A 21,701-nucleotide genomic window follows, 5' to 3' on the forward strand; every position below is an offset into this window, starting at 1 on the left:
GTGGGAACCCTGTTTAAATATAATAAAACATTTTTTTTTTTTAAATCTAAAACTGTCTTCTAGCAGATTGTAGTTAAAGTCTGAAAGTCGCATGATCTGCTGACGAAGGAAGATAAAAAAAAGGGAAGAAAACTGACCAGTTATTGAAACACAGAACTTTACCAAGTTCTCATCACAGAGCGGCGAGTCTCACGTCCCACTTTATATTTGGAAGCTAAGGAATTAAATATTATATGTAATAGCACATGGTGATGATATGGATTAATATTGGTAAAATATTAAATCAAAGGTTGAGGAGTGGTGTTTGTTGGAACAGTGTGTCTGAGGTAGAGGAATCATCAAACAGGCGGAGGAGTCCCATCAGACAAAATGTGACGAGTTTTCATTCAGATTTGGGTCAAACGACATTATATTCTATACAGCTTTTTTTGGTGTGTTCTGGCCTTTCATACACACTAAAACTGTGGCTGAGGATGAAGATTTTAACAGGAAAATCTGATTTTTCTGGCTTTTACCATCACACGGTGCACCCGTGTCTCCTCTGTTTGACATCATCGTGCTTGTTTACACCAGATGAGTTGTGTAGCCAAACATGTGACTATAATAACTCGGTGTGTGTGTGTGTGTGGAGAGGATTACTTTTGAAACCGGAGAAGGTCCTATTGTGGACTGAGTTGCAAAGAAAAAGACCAGAGGTCAGCCACAGCACGTATGGCACTGCTTACGACAGCCAGTCTTCATCTCCCACAGTCCTGGGAGTGATGATGCTGTCCTTTGTCTGCAGGAGTCTTTTGAGACAAGGCGAGCTGATTGTGAAGGGCGTCAGTCCCTGGCTGTGGACAGGCTGGGCGCTGAGGTGGTGCTGTGATCTTGTGTGTGAGTCCGTGCTGGAGGAGACAACGTTGTCCTGGGTCACTTCCTGTCTGTAGCGAGCGGGCAGGAGTAGAGCGGCGGTGGCGGCTGGGCTGTGCGCCGACTCTGTCGTCTTTAGTGAGCAGATGGGTGATGAGGTGTGACACCATTTGAGGAGACAGGAGGAGAATGAGGCCGTCACCTTTATGTCTGACGAGCAGTGAGATGCTGCGGGGGAGGAGGAGGAGGAGGAGTGACGCTGCAGGAGGAAGAAAAAGAGCATCATCAGTATCACTGCCGCATGATTCTGTTTGATGCTGTTTTTATTTGAAAGTGCAGAGCATAAGCTTTGATTTTAGCTGAAAAGAAACGATAAAAAATGAAGATGTTTAATGGCTGCTGGGTGCCAACCAAGTTGAGCGTAGTAGATGGAGTCATGGAAGCCCTCAAGTAATGTCCACTTGTAGAGTGATCTGATATCTGACGTTTGTGATTGTAGTGTTTTTACACTTCTTACTGATGTTAAAGTGCATTTACGTAAAAGCCCAACTGTAGTTTGAGACACACTATCTTGCACCTCCAAATCTTGAGGCCATAGCTCTCAGCTGGAAAGGTTTGGATTGCCCACTGCGGGCTGGGGGAGAGGTCCTGCCTCGAGTGTATCTCTGGGTATCTTGTTCAAGAGTGAGGGACGGTTCAACCAGTCTGTTGAGGTGAAGAGGAAGCTAAGCCAAAAGGCGAAGCTCTCAATTTACCGGCCGATATACGTTCCAACCGTCACCTATGGTTATGAGCTTTGGCTAATGACCGAAAGAACGAGATCACTATTCAGTTATCTCTCGGCTGGCATGGGAACACCTTGGGATCCCCCTGGAGGAGCTGTGGAGAGGGCTGTCTTGGCTTCTTTCCTACATCTGCTGCCTCCACCACCCAGACCCGGGTAAGTGGAAGACGACGACTGTGACATTAAGAAAACATCTAATCTATTTGACAATAATCTGGGTTAAGTTTTTGCTGAAGCTTTCCCTCAACTAGTATGGAACCAATCACAGCCCAGATATGAAACTAATGCTGCATTCAAGACAACTCGACAAAAAGCCACATTCCCAGGAACTTCTTTATTTATTAGTTATTAATCCACCGATCACTTTATAGACAGTGTCTCATCAATGTGTGATAATCATCCGTCAAAGATTCCTGGAGCTGAAAAAGATGTTTTTCATAGAACCACATCGTCTAAAGACTTGTTCTAAAGGAAAGTAATCTAATTTCAGAAACTGCACTCATAAATGTCCATCACATGACTGACTGATTATCACAGCTGTCACAGTAACTGACTGTAACTGATGGAGTGTTGTGTTTGTTTTTGTTTTTACCTTTTGCTTCTTGGGTGGTGCGTCATCAAACATCTGCTGCAGATTTGGTTTGATTTGCGGAAACCAACTCCGAAGCATTTCTTCTATTTTCAGAATGATTCTGAGGAAACGCCCGCTGCAACACACACAAACGCACACGGTTGTAACAGCGTGAAATTGTTCAGCGCACTTACAAGCTTCGTTAAAAGTCAAGAGAGAACACTGCTGTATAGACCCTGTGAAGCTGTGAAGACAATAATGCGTTAGTGTTCATGTGGTAAACATGATTAAGAAACGGTTCAGGTTTTTAAGTGTGGCTGTACGCGAGCTTCTTCTGGTGGTACTTCGAGGAAAATCAGAAATACTCTTCTACTGTGTATACCGAGTATGTGATCGGAGTGGAGCTGAGGAATCTTGTGTGTAGAAAAGTAAACAATTAAATAAAACTTTGCTCGGCCTATTTACACCACTGTGTTTTAATATTGGTGTTACTTCGACAGGTGGAACCGCTCTCTTAAGGCTTTCCTAATAAGTTCCACATCAGTTTAATGGCGATCCTTCTTTATACAGCTCTAGCACTACTCGGCTCGGCTCTACTCTGTTTGGTACCAGGCACGTCGTTTTCCATTACTTCATAGTACCTACTCAATGTGGGCGGGGTCGTAATAGAACGGCTCCACGTAACACGACGTCGTTTCATATTGAGATTTTAGAAATGTCCTTGCTAAATGTTGGAGATGAACACCTGTTTTTAAGATTTTCAAGTCTTTTTAACTGATCTACAGTTCGCCATTGTTCGGTTCAGATTCTTGTGTCGGACGTCGCGTTCATGACTCTTCCAATGACGACATTCTTTGCCAGTCAGTGGCCAGCAGATGATATTATCGCCTCAGCTCGTACCAGGTACTCGAGATGAGTCGAGCTAGAACTGTATAAAGGAAAAGTCTTAGATGTCTCTAGATATGTTCTCTTCTTTATCGCACTGTTCACACATTCTTTTCCAATGGGTAACAGGACTTTGTACTCACTCTCCTGCACTAAAGTCTATAGAGAAAATAAGCATTTTTATTTTTACTGGGAACAAAAGAGCTGCTGGTCTACTGTTGTCTCGTTTAGTAAGTTTGTGTAAATCTGAATTCTGAAATCAGAACACAATAGCTGTCTTCCTGTCACACACACTGGCTGCAGGCACATTTGTACAGTCCAATTAAAAAAAACAAAAAACATGGTGTCCTTTGCAAAAAGAAATGACGCATGTGTTTATTAGCATAAAGGGAGAGCCAATCACAAGCCAGATGTGAACAGTCGTACTTAGTTGTGTCCACATGTGATTCAATAAATCAGTCACAGAACACAGCTTTGCATGGTGAACGTGATATTTCTACAGAATCAAAGTACAAACGTTGACTCAGTCACGCTACATTTCTTCTCATCTAACAAACTCATGGTTTGTTAGATGTAGAACTGAAGCTGAAATTCAAAGGAGGCAAACAAACAATGTTTTTCAAAACTGTAGCTGGTGAATTTACAACACGATGAAGTAAAAAGTGAATGTAGAGAAGTTCTCAAAGTAGTAGTGGACAGAACAAAGAGACGTGCTGCGAGCTGTCATGGGGGGAGTGGCCAGCCTGCAGTTCAGATGCTCAGGAACGTCTCGCCAGTAAATGTTATATAATCCTTATAAAGCCTCTGCCAACACAGTCAGCAGCAGCTTTATCTGATTGGTGGACAACATGCTGAATAAATATGTGTACTTGTATGTGTTAACTCTTTAGGGCCTTTTCTGGTTCAGTCCTAAACCTGGTCCTAATGAGGCAGAATCTCATTTCTAAGGGACTGGTTAAGTTTAGGACAAATATTTGAATTGTAGTTAGGTTAAGGTTAGGCATTAACTGGTTATGATTAGTTAGGGATATAATGCATTGTTTAGGCTCAGTGTAGAGTCCTAAAACCTGTGTGTGTGAGAGGAATGTGACCATGTGACCACACACACACACACACACACACACACGTGTGTGGACTGCAGCATGTCCACACGTGGCAGCAGGGGAGGGCTCTTGTTCATTCACAAACTATAAATAGAGCATTAAGCCCCATTTAGCGGCCAAGGCTCCACCCACCCCCTCAGCCATGACGTGAAGACAGAATAAAGGACTGACGACAGAACAGCATCCCACACACTCCGCCCCTTATTGTCACACCCGCGTGACAAAAATAAACATATACACATAAACGTGCCTTCCAACAATTGTGGAGTAAAGAATGAAATCTTCCGTTCAGGATCTTTGAGGGCGTCTAAAAAGATAAGTTGATGACCCATAGCTGCATATTTGGCATAACTCCTCTTCAAACACTGGATCAGTGTTTCCCAGCCCTGGTCCTCAGGGAACACTGCCCTGCATGTTTTAGATGTTGCCCTGCTCCAACACACCTGATTCAGATGAACAGCTCGTTATCAGGCTTCTGCAGCGCTTGATGACCATTTGAATCAGGTGTGTTGGAGCAGGGCAACATCTAAAACATGCAGGGGCAGCGGACTGGATTACACATTCACCTGCTCCTACACGAGCTAGCTGAGATGCATTTGTCCCTCGTGTGTGTGCTATTTTATTTAAAATTCCTGAAGATGAGGAAAGATGAGGGACTGTACCTACACAAGCTCAGTGTTTACATTAAGTATGTCACCAAACTGTGACCAAAATGGTAAAAATGTGACTTATCTACACGTCTGTTAAAGCAGAGTTGTGATAGCAGAGCATTTACATATATTTAAGTTTATTTATTATGGTGTGGGCTGTATTAGCAGGAAAGTTTTTAGCATTAGCATCGCTATGACGATGAAAATGTCAAACTTATTCAAACCTGCACAAAATGAAAATAATTTCTGTTAACATAGCAGATGCTAAGATGCAAAAGCAACGTTGACTTTACTGCTGTAAATATGTTTTAAAAGGCCTCTCAGCTGCCATTTGAGTAAAACGGCCGAGCCTGTTCACACTGTGAACTGTTATTTATGTTCGATCTAAAGTAACTGAGACAAATTCAACGCCACCTACGCCGCAGCGCTGCATGTGTGGTCCAGCTCACATTTCACAGCCCACGTGTCAAGTTTTAATTTTTAAACTATAAAAAATTTAGTCTGAGACCACAAACTAAACTCAGCAACACCCTGATGACGCATGTGAAACCTGGTCCACGTCATATAGTGACTGACCTGATCTGCTTGAATTTCTGTCTCAACCTATACTTCTGCACCAGCCACAGCTGGAGGCACAATGTTTGCAGGTTGTGATTATATGTACTGTGTATGTCTGTCTCCAACTGCTGGACAGGGGACACAGCTGGGGAGCTCATTTCAGTTCTGTGATTGATTCTTCTTCACTGTCACTTTTCATGTGAACCACCAAATGGAACATTGAGTTTAGAGAATTATTCACATCAAGTCTTCAAAACACGGAGTAATCGGAGAAATGTCAGTGGGGTCAAAATCTATATCTGTAGTTCATAGGAGTGAATCACTGTAAACCAAAAGAGGTTATTAAACAACAGGAACTGAACTTCCGTTCTACATTGTTTTACATTCGATTATAAATTACGAAAAGCTTCAGTATTAAGATGAAAAGAGGTGATTAATCACAGTGAATTCTTTGATCAAATTGTAAGTTATATTTAATGATTTGACAGCCCTATTGTTTTAAAATTCAGAGAGAAACAAATGGGATAGTAAAAGCATGAGCCGGATTATGTGCTCCATGTTTTACAAGAGAAACTACGTCCAGATCTGGCACTTTTCATGATGATGGATTTCCTCATGTCACAGGTTCTTTGTTAAAACGCGCACACCGTAAACGGCGTCTGTTCACTCTGATACAGTCGTGTTAGATGAACATCACAGGAAAGTGCAGCCATAAAATGACCTGCAGACTTTTTCCTGTGATTGTCAAACAAACCATCGCGACAGGCTCCGCCCATCTACCAAACACTGAGACGATGATGGGAAGCAGCCGCACAGGCGTCGGCCTGTTTGAAGTTATATTTTATGACAGTGACATTAATGGGGTTGTAGAGAGTCCAGCGGTAATAAATTATACAGAGGCAGTCTGAGAGCACGACGCCTCAGTGAGGCCTAATAGTGCTTATTATGATACAGTTCTAGCACGACTCGGCTCTACTCGGTTTGGTATCAGTTTGGAATTTCCATTTCTATAGTACCTCCTCAACATGGGCGGGGTCGTCGTTTTAATTGCGACACGAACACACTTACTGGTGAGGTGCAAAGCAGTTGTTTTCAGTGTACTGAATCAGATGTTCCACTTAGTAAAATGTCTGAACAAAAATTGAGTTTTCCAGGTGCCTTGGACGTAGGGAACGATGTGAATGATGTCTAAGCTGAGTTGAATGTATCCTACTTTTCACAGAACTTGGTTAGTCAGGTTATTTAGGGGTTCATGTTAGTATTCGCTAATTCACAAGTTTATCTGGTCCTTTAGAGGAGCACATTGAAGCGTATTTCATGCAAAACAATACCGTAACAAAAATTACACACAAACACACTCAGTTGATGCTGTGAGCAGCCATCTTGACTTCATCAAATACTATTGGAATAAAATATGATTGATTAATATCGCTGGTTATAGGCATTGAGTAAGTCAGCCTGTGAGTCCACATTTGCGAACAATGGCTTTAACTGATATTTATTGCTTCTCATCCACTAAACCAAAACTAATTTATCTACCATACATTCCTGACTGTGTCCAATTGTCCCTCTGATGGTTTTAACTGCTGCTTTTATCTGACATGTGGTCGCTATCTCAGTGTCTGATCAAACTAGAGCAACAACAAGGAACAGGGAGGAAGAGAAGGAGGAAGGTTTCTAGCTGCTGTGTACTGACAAACACTCATGGTGAAGGTATTTACCCCATGTTTGGGTTCTGAAGGACTCCCAGTATTCTCTGAATACGGTCCATAGCAATGCTCTCCTGGAAACTGCTGAGACCTGCAGGAGGAAGAGAGAAACCATGAGGACAGAGACGCGTGGCTTTTCATGCTGTCTGGTTATGACTTCATCATTTTTATTCACTGAAACCACAACCGTCAGCATTATCTTTGCAAAGGAGGTTTGTTTGTCTGTGGGCAACACAACTCAAAAGATTTGGATTAAATTATTTGGGGGTATATGTTATGGCTGAAGGAAGACATGATTACATTTTGGTTGTGGACCAGATAAAGACGCTGAGCAGTCTTGGTGAGGATTTGAACTCTCTCTTATCTAGTTACAGCAGACCTCTGTGAGCAGGTAGCTGCTGTGTGTGATCACACTCCACAGATGCAGTGTTTGAGAGAGCAGCTTCAGTCTCCATTCCACAACATGAAGTCACATGTCCCTCCTTTGATCTCTGAGGTGGTCTGAGTTTGAATGGATGTTTAATGACTTGTGATGCTTATCCTTTATTCTTTTGTTCCAACATTGAAGTTTTCTGAATGAGCTGTTCCTGTCTGACCTGACTGCCCTCTGTTGACGTCAAATTTTATGGCGCTTTTCCACCACACAGTTCCGGCTTGGCTCTACTCGGCACATTTTGGGGTTTTTTGCTTTTCCATTAGGGATAGTACCTGGTACTTTTTTGATACTGTATGTGATGTATCTGATTGGTCAGTGTTGTCACTGGAAGAATCACGAGCTTGATGTCCGACTCAAGAATCTAACCTAACAAAGCCGAACTGTAGTTCAGTAAAACAGACTTAAAAATCCTCAAGACATGCGTTAATCTCCAACATTTAGCATGGACATGTCTAAAATCTCAACATTTAACAGAGGAGTCTGGTGTATTTAGTGTTGCTATCGGCAGTGCAAGCCACATCACAACCACCTCCGCCGTATTTTCTGTATTTTTGTCATGCAAATCTTTTTAATTAACTGATTCTAATGATTCAGTACAAAACAACTGCTTTACTAGTCACTAGTTTGTCGCATGTAAAATAAAGTCACAGCAGTTTCATGCAGCCGTGCTATGATGACTGCGCCCAGGTTGGGGAGGTTCTATAGAAACTATAATAACCAAACCAAACCGCGTAGAGTCGAGCTGTGCCATGCTGGAACTGTATAGTAGAAAAGCGCCATTATAGTATTAACTCAGTCCGCTACTAAAAAAAGCACCAGGTAACAGGTAATAGCCCTAAAGGAAAAGTCGAGTCGAGCTGAGCCGAGCCGAGTCATGCTTGAAATTCTCCAATATCCCACAACGAATTAGGCAAAACTGAAGCCAATAGTCAACATCACTGACAGCAGCTTTAATTAACACATAGGCTATTGTTTAATTGTGACATAACCTGATATAAAAGATAGTTTGAGACTTTTGGGGAGTTACTGGACATACGGTTATAATTTACAGGATATTAAAACAAGCTAAACCATGTCAAAGAAAACGCTAAACACAGTGGTTTCCCCCTACTCCCAGTCTTTACGCTAAGCTAAGCTAAGCTAACAACAACCTGGCTTACATGAGAGCTGGAACAGTTACTCAGCATGTTGTGACCAAAGTGCCGCACAATTTCTTTTCCAATCTCTTTTTCCAAGAACAGCTGAAGCTGAGTAAATTAACTAAGATTTAGCATAATCATGATCCACATTAGCAGTCCTCACTTTTTCTGCTGAGGAACCACACAATTCTTTAGATTTGTTGTCTCTGGACCATTAAGGTCAGCTCAACGAGCAAGTCGTCTGCTGCCTTCAAATGTTTATTGTGCTAGTGAGAAAGGGGCAGGAGGGGACAAATGACAGGAGGGGACAAATGACAGGAGGAGACCAGAGTGGATGGGACCAGACACTGAGACCTGAGGTTGCACACTTACGTTCAGAGTACCTCCCTGATTTCAGGCTCCGCAGGATGGAGGACAGAGGCTGGATATAGCACTGCAGCTCCAAGCACTGTGTGGATACATAAGCAGGAAAGCATTCGTGTTAACAGTGATTCTTCTCCACATAGAGTACTTTTAACAGCTGGAATAAACAAGAGGTATCATATAAACAAAGAGCAGTGCTGACTGCTACCCAATGATTTAATACAGGGTTATATAAGTGTATGTGTATGTTATTGATTAACAGCTTAGCGACATTTTACCCATTAACTGTCACTCTACTCTGATGCCATTAGCCGTGTGCTAATGTCCTCAGGCATTAAATGTCTCATTATTTGTTCCTAGGCTCTTCAAAAGCCGGCTGCCATTAACAGCCGACAGAAACAAAAGGAAAAACGGATAGTAATCGTCAACCTCACACGTGGCTTGTCGAGCTGCTTCCGTCCCCAAGCAAGAATCTGTGCTGTGTGACACAGCAACTAAAACAAAGATGGACATCCCTGTTTTTATTGGTACTGTATAGGTGTCTTCATGCCCAGTGAGGGTGACGCTGCTATAGTCCAGAGATTGTTTCTAAAACACCTTTTATTTTATTTGTCGTGAAAGCTTCCGCACTTGCTTGCACTTGCCAACATGACCCACAGAGGGCGCCAGAGGCTTGTTGTGTGAATGATTGCCTTGTTTTGGTTCTATTCCTAATGGAAACGCAAAAAAATACGTACAAACCCCTCCACTCAGTGGAAACACCGCAGTGGAAACACCACAGAGAAAACAGGTTAGTTTTCAGGGTCTTTAATGTGCATTTTTGATTGAACACAAAAAAAGTCGGCTTAAAAGTTAATAGAGAATTAAGAGGAAGCAAACTCAGCAAATGAAGAATGACATTTAGAAACCATGTGACTAAAAATGTCTTCATATATTGGTACAATATCAACATTATTATCCTCTTTAACCATTATTAACCTCTTACCTTGTGTGAGAATAGCTCATTTTCAGTGTCTGCTTGATTCTTTTCACAGAGTCCATCCAAACCAGCACTGTTTGCTCTCTTCCTGGTTGAACGATGCTGCGACTCCACAGGAAGAGTCTGCTGCAAACAAACAGACGTGGATCCCTGAGGCAGGCTGAAGGCCGGCGTCTGCAGAACAGCCTGGGCTCTGACGTCTGCGCAGTTGCGTGATTTGCTCATCCTCCTCTGGTTCGCTCCAGAGTGGACGCAGCTGGTAGGAGATTCCCTTGATGATGAAGAAGAAGATGATGAAGACGATGACTCCACTGTGCACCGGGGACTGAGTGTCTTTGGGCTCTCATAGTCTTCCTCATCGCTGGCAAGCCAGTCAATAGAGTAATCAGAGTCTGAAGTTGACATGGTGGGGTTACACTCTCAGCCAGTAGAGAGCATCACCACCTGCTGCACACACACACACACACACACACACACACACACATACACTTAACTCCACTGAACTGAAGATGGGTAAGTCATTATGTTATTATCAGTAAACCATCACAATGAATTCTGGGAAATGTGAATAATATTATGAGCATGACATGTGGACTAAACAGTTTTCATTAGAAGAGTGAAGTCGGGGTAGGCAATAGGGCTTGAATAAATATGAAATTAAGATTATTTTGACAGGAATTGAGATTGCAATATGATTCGTGATATCAGAGGGAATGGTAATTTTTTTACATATCATATCATCAAAAACATATTTCAAATGATTACTTGGATCATTTGATCTGTGAGAAACAAAGGCGTTATCTTCAGTCTGTAGAATAAGATGTGTATAGACAATAATTAATTTAAAATGATATTTTGTATATTATTTGAAATTTGAAACTTGCAGAAGGCCGCATTGTGATTTAGATAAAATTTCAATTAATTGTTCTATTAATCGTCTAGACCCACCTACTCTTTTTCATTGGCTGTTGCAGCATGTGTTTGCAGTTGGGTCAGTAATCGGCACACACTACGCGATTGCGTCCAGAGTTGACTCCGACTGAGGTTGGGTCAGATCTGTTACCCTGGCACACCAACAGATTTCTGTGCCAACTAGCCATGCCGACATTTTCCCCAACTAGTGCAGACTGGTGCAGACTCTGGCTGACTGAATCATGGGTAAAATTGGGTAAAGCTGTCCCCAGCTATAAGGGAAGATGGCATCAAGGACGTCATGTCCTCAGCCCTGATGAGTTTACGTGACGGAGATTCCAGCTGATTATGATTCTGTTTATACACAGTTATTTTTAGAAGACCGCTCTGAAACATTAATGACAAACTAACACTGATCATAAACACACTCACATCTCGACATGTGTTCAAGACGACAGTTTTAACAGCAGTGTTCCACACCTACACAACACTTAATCAGTAACAGAGGCAGACAGACAGAAACAGAGAGACAGACAAGCAAACAGAAAGAGACAGAAACAGATAAATGCAGACAGAGACGGACAGACAGACAAGCAAACAGAGAAAGACAGACAGACAGAAACGCAGAGAAAGAGGACAGAGAGAGAGCAAGCAAACAGAGAAGACAGAAACATGGAATGGAAACAAATTTAACAAAATGCATACATTTGTTTAAATAATTCTCTACAGGCTTTCTGACAGGTGCATGTCATTATTAACTGAACAATCATCATCTGACATGTAACAACGACGATGTTAGTAGTTGGCTGTTGACTTATAAAAAGTAGACATTTATTATTTACAAAGGCTTAGAAAAGATGGGAGGCATGTTTTATTCTGTGAAATGACTGAAAAGTCATGAAACTGTAGGAACTGTAGGTTATGTAAGTTAAAGAACTGTGATTCAAAGGATCCGGTGTGTTCGTCACAACACGGTTAACACCAGACTTGACTGAATTTAATTTTTAAAGTTACGATGAGATCAGTGTCTCCTTTACTGTCACGTGCTGAATGTATCTCGTGGATCAGTGAGAGCAGCAGCAGCAGAACACAGCAGAGGATTAAATAACCTGCTGTATCTGCAACTCGTCCAACATTATGTAACAACACACACACACACACACACACACACACACACAGACTAAAATCTCGCAAATTTCGAATGTAGCTGAATAAAATGTGAAATGAAACAGCGAGTGAGAGAAATGGAAGTGAGCTGCGGCGCCCGAGTCCCCAATGATTACCATACAATCTATTTATGACAACAATAATAATAAGAACACTATTTGTTCTTGTTATTCTTCTTCTTATTATAATAATAAATAATGCAGGTGAGGTGCGGTGAATGGCAGCAGCAGAGAGTGGAGAATGAGACCAACACTTACCGACCAGTAGAGTGTCCTGCTCGGTGAAATGAGGACAAGAGTCTGACGTAGAGAGTTAATGATGGAGAGAGAGAGACAGAGAACATGAATGCAGCAGCAGCAGCGGTAAAGAGACGTCCACTCATCAGTTACATCCAGCCCGTGCAGCCTCTCCCTGGGCAACGTGTCCGGGAGGGGGCGGGGTTACAAACGTCTCTGCTCCGCCGGTCTGACTCTGCTGTCACACACACACAAACACGCACGCGCGCCCACACACACACACGGGAGAAATACTAGAGAACTAACACGTGATCACGCCGTGACGACACGACGCACTGCGTCACCGTCTTCAATTAAACTCTGATTGGATCAGAGTTAATGCAGCACGTGACCAGCGAAAATATAACTAATGGTGCATTAAAGGGCCATCGGAATTTTTGATTGGAAACATTACCTACCTAAAATGTTATTTTACTGTGTTTGTTTGTTTGTCTTTGTGTTTGTTTTGTATGTGTTTGTCTGTGTGTTTGACGTTATGTCTGTATTTGTTTGTATATTTGTCTTTGTGTTTGTTTGCTTGTCTTTGTTTGACTTTGTCTGTTTGTCAATCTGTTTTTTCCCCTGTCTGTTTGTCTTTAAGTTTGTCCGTTTCTGTGCTTATCTGTTCTGATTCTAGCAACAATCTAGCTTGGAATATAATATTTTCTATTTTTATTTAACCTTTATTTATACAGAGAAGTTCTTTGAGAACAAACTATTATTTGCAAGGATGTCCTGTTACAGTTTTGGGAAAAATAAACAAAAAGAATGAAAACATACATACAAAATAAAATAATAAAATAAAGCAGTAGATGATGATTGAATGTTCATGAGTCTAAATGCAAAGCACTTGCAGTGGTTTCTACATTTTTCATGCTGCTTATTGTTGATACTTGAGCATTTTGTGCAGAGTTCTCTCATTTAATGCAGAACACTTAGCTCTGACACATTTGTCTGTGAAACCTCTAAAAGTGCCATGTATTTAAAATTCTTTCCCCAACATGATAAAAATGACTAAATCCTCAGATCCTCTAGAGATTTCCCTGCTGTTGTGGAAGCCTCTCACCCAGACAGTGTCTCACTGCATTTGTCATTGACAACCGACAAACTCTGCACTTACTGTGCCAGATATTACTCAGAGTTAATGTATGAAAACAACAACAGACTTGTACAGAAACAAAGCCAGTAAACTGAGGTGAGGCAGCTTCAGTCTAAGACTTTTGAAACCCTTTTTTGCTGAAGCACTGGTTGTGTTCAGGTGTTCTAAATACCTCTAAATTCCTCTATGCCCTTTGCTTCCTATCTACACTCATTTTACTCCTTAAGACACTCAGGGCCATGTGGATTGGGCTTAATCCTATACCTCATACCCACCCACCCCCACCCCGATCCCCCACAATGACTTGCACTTCCACCCAGCTTAAAAGCCCTGAACTGCTGGAGTGTGTCATATCCTGTTAGTGATAACATTATACTGGATCAGAGAGGGTAAAAGGAAATCTTGATCCATTTGCACATATTTTTTAACAATGGCTCTTTACATTCACTGGAGTATAATAAACAATGGCTCCATTTTATTAAGGTGGCTTTTTTGTTTTTTTTTAGTTGTTAGTTGTTGCAGACAGGGCTGATCATGTGACCTGTGCACTCATGGAGAAGATTCACTGTGGAAACAGAAACGTCAGTGTTTTTACACATTTAATTCCAGGAGTCAGGTGCTGTGATCTGCACATTGTTGTTGTTAGTGGTGGATATTTATGTTCGGCCGAGTCACCTCACCAAATGAGTCAGAAGAAAGTGAGGAAGTACCCGACCACTAAAGTGCTGCTGCTTATGTTAAGGACAATCTGGTGCAACATTTTCCGTGTCTCATGCTTTGATTTGGTTCATCATATGTTGAAAGATGAAATGAAGAGATTGAGATGGATGTTTGTGTGTGCGCATGTGCACGTGTGTGTGTGTGTGTACCTGGTGTACCTACCTAACCCTGACATTATGGGGACTTGTCTTCCTTTTGGGGACATAAATCAAGTTCAGTATTAGTTCTGCTGCAATAGTAGTTATTTCAAGTATTAACAGTATCAGTCATAGCTGCAGTCGTAGCGCTATCTATTAACAGTAGCAACAACATCAGCGTGCCAGTAGTTACAGTAGAAGTATTCGTTTACTTTCACTCTGATGTCCACTGTCTTCTTCACATGGCTTAAAAGAGAGAGTCTTTAAGTGTGTGTGAGTGTGTGTGTGAGAGAGAGAGAGAGAGAAAGAGAGAGTGTGTGTGTGTAGGCCTTCATTCTGAACACGTGACTACAGATATATTTCAACACAGTTACATAACCATTATACCCCCCTTCTCGCTCCGTCTCTCTCTCTCTCTCTCTCTCTCCCTCCCTCTCTCTCTATGTCATTCAGTAAGTGTTTACATATGACATGATCTTAATAACGTCTTGTTGCATAATTTTGGGAATGGCTGAAAGGTGCTCACTTGTTTTCTCAGTGTTTTAAACTTTCATTCAATCAATAGATTTTTATACTTTCCCTGTGATTTTCAAGTCCTTTTCTTATTTAGTTTGTGCTTGTTTTGCAGCATAGTCAGCAGTTCCCAATGCTGGAATTTAAATGTTTCTACTGGAAAACATCAAACATTTAAATGTAGCTGATTAGTAAAACAACCTATAGGAGGCCCCTATTAAGTCTCCGGTCTTGGGCCAGATTAACCCAAGTCTCTAAAGGAGTGTGATGGTTTAGATTATTTCTACAATGACAACCAGTCACTCCTCAGTTATTGCACAACCTAGACAATCTGATTTTAAGAAACATTTAAAAAATCACCAAATATATAAACACATGAGCGAAAAGTACGACAAAAATCTAATTTTTTTTAAAGCCTGAATATGTAACACACACACCCAGGATGTCCATATAAGGCGTCATGTTTCATTCCCACGGCAAAGTTACCATGGGTGCTCCCGAGTACTAAGGGTTAAATAAATGTATGTGTTACAGCGGAGCAACAACAGCAGCAGCAGCTCTGTGTCAACATCAAAGCTTCTGCATGTTGTTTTCATGTATCAATCCCTGACAGGTCTGAAGGAAAGCTTCACTGTTCCTCCTGTTCATTAGTTACTATTGTTAGCTGAGGCACTTCGACGGGGAAGGAGGGAGAGCTGATGGTGAACTAACATCAAGGCTGAATGAAGGGAAAGAAAAATCGATGCAGTTGGATGAGCTGATGTGAAAACCCCCGCTACATCCCAATGCATGCAAGACAATGAGAAAAAGAAAACTGGAATATATTTAAAGGTGATGTATGTAAACATGTGTACAGTACATCAACTTTTAGCGTTCAAAACAGTAACTGTAGACACTGTAGTCTCAAGTTAGACACATTGCATGAGCGTGGTTCAAGTACTGTAGGTTGCCAGATTTGCCATGTTACACTGTGATCATTCCCAGCTATGCTAGTTTACATGCTTGGGCAACGTAACCCCACGTTGCTCCGGACGGCTGTGTCGGCAGCATGTATGAAAGACGAGTGAATGGGTGAATGGCAAAACTGTAGTGTAAAGCAACTTTTTAGAGGTCATCAAGACTATGTTGGCTATATAAATACAGAACATTTACCATTACATAATGGCTGCGTTCTGACATGCTGCACTGGATTAGTATGAATGTGAAATTTAAATGATGAGTTCAAGTTTCTGTCTGAATGTTTAGAAAGATGTTGAACCTATTGCGTGTTTCTGAAATCTGAATGCATCTATTAGAGCTGCTGAAAATGAAATACCGTGATACGAATGAAGCTGTTGCAGAGGAGCAACTGCACATGACATTGTTTCAGCTGGACTGGATCCAGCAGAAACAATGTCCACTGCACCGGTGGCTAAACAAGTGTTGTATCGTTAAGAGCACCAGTATGTGACAAGCTGACGTGCTCTGTGACTGTTGCCCTATGTCTACCACTGGAACTACTGTGACCAATCTACTGGAAATACACACATCATGTTTAATTCATTCCCTCACAGTCTTTTAGTGACACTCTCACTAACTCACTGTGTTGTATGTTTTGGTACGCTCCATCTAAGGGAGGCCCAGGCATAACATAAAAATACTCAACTTCCCCAAGACTCAAAAATAGCCACAGAACCACTGAACCAATTAAGTTTGTTTTATTTACAATTAATGACAAAAAAGAGGACCAAATGGCTTCAGGATGGGCGAAGGCCACAAGAACAGACAAACACGTCTTACGTGACAATTCTCAAAGTCAAAGTACAACAAATTACCTCCCTAACTAATTATAACAGGAGAAAGTGGATTAAAAAAAGGAACTGGCTTCCCATCCAAAAGTCCAGAGAACAAACAGAGAATTTTAACAAGAGTAAAACTAACGTGGCCCGTTGGGTCTGGTGGAAGTGGAGTGATTTCTCTCCCTTGTGTCCAGCACTCGCTCTATCTTGCTGGATTATAAGGAAGACACCATCATAGAAGCAAAGCAATCAGCAGCAGGACAGTTGCAGCGTCCCAATTGAGTCCTTGCGCTGACACACCTATTTACATACGCACACGCACCCGACGTTCATCACACCACTCATTCATACAGAAGAGAGAAAAAAAGAAACAAACCCATACACAAAATATGACGGCAGTCACAACAGTATATTTACATATGTTGTTGTACTAAGCCTAGTGGACTTGGATAACCCTTCTCTGAGTGGACCTGGATAACCCTGTACTGCTAAGTGAAGGAGAATGGAGTAAAAAAAAAACCTTGTAACACATAATCAATAATGTCCTAAATGAGCTGAACACTGTGTGTGTGTTTACCTGTGTGCAGTCTAACCTACTGATCTGTATGGCACCTTAAGTTAATGGTTACTATAGTGATGGCAGCTCCAGAGATAGAGCAGGTCCGTTCAAAATACAGAGCTGACAACTGACACTCAGCTCAACTCAACTCAACTTAACACAAGTCAGATTTATTCATAGAGCACATTTAAAAAGACAACCGAGGTTGACCAAAGTGCTGTACATAATGACGCCAACAAAAAATAAAAGCAGTAAAAATAGAAAGCATAAAAACTAAGGTATTACAGAGCATCGTAAAAACACATAAAAGCAAAAACAAAGGGTGTCCAGATGTTATCTTCTCTAAAAGTGAACATTCTGAACAATTTCTGAAATAAGCTGAAAATTCCCCGCTTTTTTTAACTGTAACTGTGAAAAATCAGTCATGAAAGAGTTAAATTGAGAAATGAAAGCTCCACTTTTTGTCAATGTTTTGAAGTTTGAATAAAGTATCATGTGTAAATAAATAGGAGAAAATAAGGGAGTCAGAAGTTTGAATGAGTTGTTTAAATATGTAAATATTCCAAAATTCTGAATGGACTAAATTATGTCCTAATTGAGCTTTTTGAAGTTTGATTGAACTATCTATGTATGAAGTATGTGGGACTACTTAACGGAAAGGAAAAAAAAAAACCCAGCAGAATAAGAAGCCACAGAAACCAAATTTAACTGTGTAAACTTCATTAACATAACAGGTTTATGTTGGTTTTTTTGCTAATCTTTCCACATTAATTCAAACAAAGGAATGAATTTATCTGTAAATCTGCAGATTATCTTGTCTTCAGCTCTTTGAGCTGAAAGGTGAAACCTGACACCATCTATACATCCAGTGCTGTACACTTGAGTTCATGTGAGGCCACACAGTGTCTCTCTCTCCAAATTACAGCTCACTCAAACCAGAAAAGTGACTCCAGGACAGAAAATGTCTTGACTCTCCTCATCTGACCCAGAGGCGTGCAGCCAGCTGTGCCATAGATGTGAGCTGAGCACACAAGTCCAACAGGCCGCTCACGTGTCACACTGAACTGCACTGTATATATAACATCAGGTTTCATTTACAGCGCTGGCAGGCTCCACACATCACATCCTGTTGTTTACACAAGGCGTCCGCGGTGCATTCGAGGACACGCCGTCAGCACAGGATTTGTTGATGCAAATAAAATGAAGTATAGGAGCTTCATCTAACGGGAACAGTGGGGGGTGTGGAATACAGGAAACCACCTCAGAGTTTACGTAACTCACCAGAAAAATAGACTTATGTAGAAGTTAAAGTCCACTATTAGAATTGCACTTGTATTGCAAGTATTGAAGTAGATCAATTTTACAATATGCATTTGCATATTTACAGTCTTCTATAAAGTACTTTAAAGGGATACTCGAGTAAAAGTACAAGTATCTCACCAAAAAATGACTTTGGTAGAAGTTGCATATAAGAAGTTGTTTTATAATATTACTTAAGTAAAAAGTTTAAACGTATATGACATTTACTGTACTTAAGTATCAAAAGTAATTTTCTGATATAAAATGTACTTAAGTTAAAGAAGTAAAAATATTTTTTAAAAAAGTGAGGCATAAGGATTCAGCCATTGGAGCTCAGTGGTAAGGCAACTTTCAACTGGAAGGTTGTGGGTCCAATTCCTGGCTCTGCTACTCTATACGTGTCCTTGAGCAAGACACTTAACCCCATGTTGCAGGGTGTGAATGGGTATGAAAGATGTGTGAATGGGTGAATGGTAAAAGTGTAGTGCAAAGCAATTCAACAAGACTAGAAAAGTTCTGTACAAACACAGACCATTACCAACTCTTCTTCTTCTGATTTTATTCGGTAGTAACGAGTGACAAAGATAGTTAGAGGAAATGTAGCGGAGGAAAAGTAAGGGTTGCTACAAATATAAAGTACATACATACGTGAATGATGTACTTAATTACAGCAACAAACTATTGTCACATATTTTACACTGTAACATATATGTGGCTTATCTGTAACTGTTGCTGCCCCATATTATGTCGCCACCAAGTGGACAATATCTGCATCACACGTATTATCAATTTTGGGATTTGAGGTGAATTTCAGTGGATGTTTAAAAAAAAAAAAAATACAGTTTACAAATAAACTGGAAAGTACAAACTCATACTTTACATAACATGTGTGTAAGAATGAACTTTCACCTCAAATTACATTATGCACAGGATTTTAATCACTATTTGTGTGTGTGTGTTTCTTGTATTTGTAGCTTTGTGAAGACCAACAATTATAAACCATATGTAGTGAGGACATTATGGAAAAGTAAGGACATTTTGGCCGGTCCTCACATCTTTAAAGGGATTTTTGAGGGTTAAGACCTGGTTTTAGGGTTAGGGTAAGCGTACTCTCTCTCTGTAACTCACACACACAATGAATCATATAACCAACACATCACATATGATAACAGGTTTATTTTTATCTACTTAAAATGACAGTTTTCTTAACTTTGAAGTGAAATGTCTGTTTCTATCACTTTGTTACATCCACTGAACAATGTCTCTCTCTCTCTCTCTCTCTCTCTCTCTCCCTCTCTCTTACAGGTAAACAATCAGTGACAAAGTCAATAGAAGGAAAAGTGTCCATGTTTGACCTGAAAGACAAAATCACGTGTTAATTACTTAATTTTGCATTTCCATAGACATAATAAATAAAATACTACTTAATCATAATCATAATATGTTCAGAAGGACAAGCGACACCAGCTGTTATATGCAGTATATTAAAGGACATCTGTCTTGACACAACAAACATCTCCTTCTAAAAATGAAAACATTTAATATGATATTAAATCAGAAAGATGTGTGATGTAAACCTGAAAATCGTCCCCATCAAACACATGAAGTATCGCAGTCATGGCTGATGAAACCTACATTTTATAAACTAAATCTACAATTGTGGCTGTTTTTCTAATCTCTTGAGTTATGGTTCTAAGTAGTGAGATACGTCGATATGTAAGATCAACTGATAGATGACTGTATGATTTAAAAAAGAAAAAGAAATTTAAAGGCAGCATGTGACCTCTCGCTGTGAAACTTACCCAACTGATTCCCGCGAGCCTTCGGCTCTGACGTAACAAACCCTACAGACAGAATTGTGTCCCGTTAGATCACATGACCTTTAAATGCCCCCACCTCCTCCCACCTTTCAAACTCACCTGACACCCTGACCACCTCGATGCTGGAGTCAGCGAACTCGTGTCTTTTTCCCACTGAGCAAACATGGACACCAAAGTCATTGGTGTTGAGCTGCCGGATGGTGAGCGTGATGTTGCCAGGCGTGTAGACGATGGTGTAGCCTGAGCTGCAGTTCTGGAAAGCTTTGTGCTTGATGTAGTGACACAACAGCTCGTTGTTTGGGCTCCTCCACTGCACGGACAGCTGAGAGACGTGGCCGTGGTCCTCATAGTGGTATGGACACGGCAGATTGACCTGCTCACCGGGGCGACACTGCACAGTCACAACACTGCCTGGAGACAAAAGACGCCACCGTCAGAGTCACAGCACTAAGCTGTGTTTGAAAATTAAAGCTGCAGTGTGTAACTTGTGTTGTTGTTGTTGATGTAGCCCTTCACCTGAAAACAAAACTATCAGAACTGACTGAGGGACCGTTTTGGCACCTTTCCATTGTATCAGTGATCCCAAAACTGGGGTACTCAAACCCCTAGGGGTACAGGAAATGACCTAGGGAGCCAACCAACCAACCTACCGCGACTTGGCTCGGCTCAGCTCACCTTGTTTTGTTTTTTTGCTTTTTCATTAGTGATAGTACCAGGTACCTGGTGCTTTATTTCAGTACCTGATCTCGTGAGGTTTCAAGCGAGCTGAGCCGATACTAAAATGTGAAATGCTGCCCACTGATTGGTCAGAGAGTGTCATCACTGGAAGCTTCATGGGCACGTCTGACACAGGAATCAAACTGAACAATGCCAATGCTTTAGATTAGTTACAAATACTTAATAATCATTTAGCAAGGACATTTCTAAAATCTCAATATTTAACAGAGGAGTCTGGTGTATTTAGTAACAGCACTGCTGTAAGCCAGCAGTTGTGAGCTGAATCACAACCCGTTGAACTATGTTTTAGCTCAGTATCTGTGTCTGATATTAAACCAAGTAGAGTTGAGCCAAGCCAAGTTGTGCTAGAATTGTATCATGGAAAAGCACTATTCGTGTGTATAAAGGAACACAAAGGAAACCACTTCCTGTGTGCAGCACGGGAATGTCACCCAGCAACATGTGATCGAAACACTGGTGTACTGACAAAAACACAGAGAGCACTGTGTAAACTCATCTGACAGCGGTTTGAATGTGACGCACTTTATTTAATATTTACAAGCCAACACAGTACAGCTTTAATTACATGTTGATTATAAGTGTGGCATCATTTACATCTTTTTTTAAGGCGTTTCAGCTTCAGCTCCTGCTTAAAATTACAAAAATAAAATAAAAT

At 41.0% G+C, this 21,701-nt stretch overlaps 1 protein-coding gene across 1 annotated transcript; it reads right to left on the reverse strand.

Moving 5' to 3' along the window:
* Positions 1-12,575, reverse strand: LOC122772388 (circadian-associated transcriptional repressor-like). Its single transcript, XM_044030398.1, has 6 exons — positions 12,366-12,575; positions 10,036-10,476; positions 9,060-9,135; positions 7,125-7,203; positions 2,229-2,343; positions 1-1,111 (listed from the first exon to the last, which is right to left on the reverse strand). The coding sequence occupies exons 2-6, from the start codon at positions 10,432-10,434 to the stop codon at positions 722-724; spliced, it is 1,059 nt and encodes a 352-aa protein (XP_043886333.1). The 5' UTR covers positions 10,435-10,476; positions 12,366-12,575; the 3' UTR covers positions 1-721.
* Positions 12,576-21,701: the final 9,126 nt, after the last annotated feature.

The sequence above is a fragment of the Solea senegalensis genome, linkage group LG7, assembly GCF_019176455.1.
Source record: "Solea senegalensis isolate Sse05_10M linkage group LG7, IFAPA_SoseM_1, whole genome shotgun sequence".
Lineage (NCBI taxonomy): Eukaryota > Metazoa > Chordata > Actinopteri > Pleuronectiformes > Soleidae > Solea > Solea senegalensis.

Excerpts from the sequence above, each read along its gene's own strand:
- LOC122772388 (XM_044030398.1), bottom strand. The coding sequence starts at position 10,434 with ATGTCAACTTCAGACTCTGATTACTCTATTGACTGGCTTGCCAGCGAT. Across the intron at positions 2,344-7,124 it reads CTTCAGAACCCAAACATGGG|CGGGCGTTTCCTCAGAATCA; the intron begins GTAAATACCTTC and ends TGTGTGTTGCAG. Across the intron at positions 1,112-2,228 it reads CACCACCCAAGAAGCAAAAG|CGTCACTCCTCCTCCTCCTC; the intron begins GTAAAAACAAAA and ends TTCCTCCTGCAG.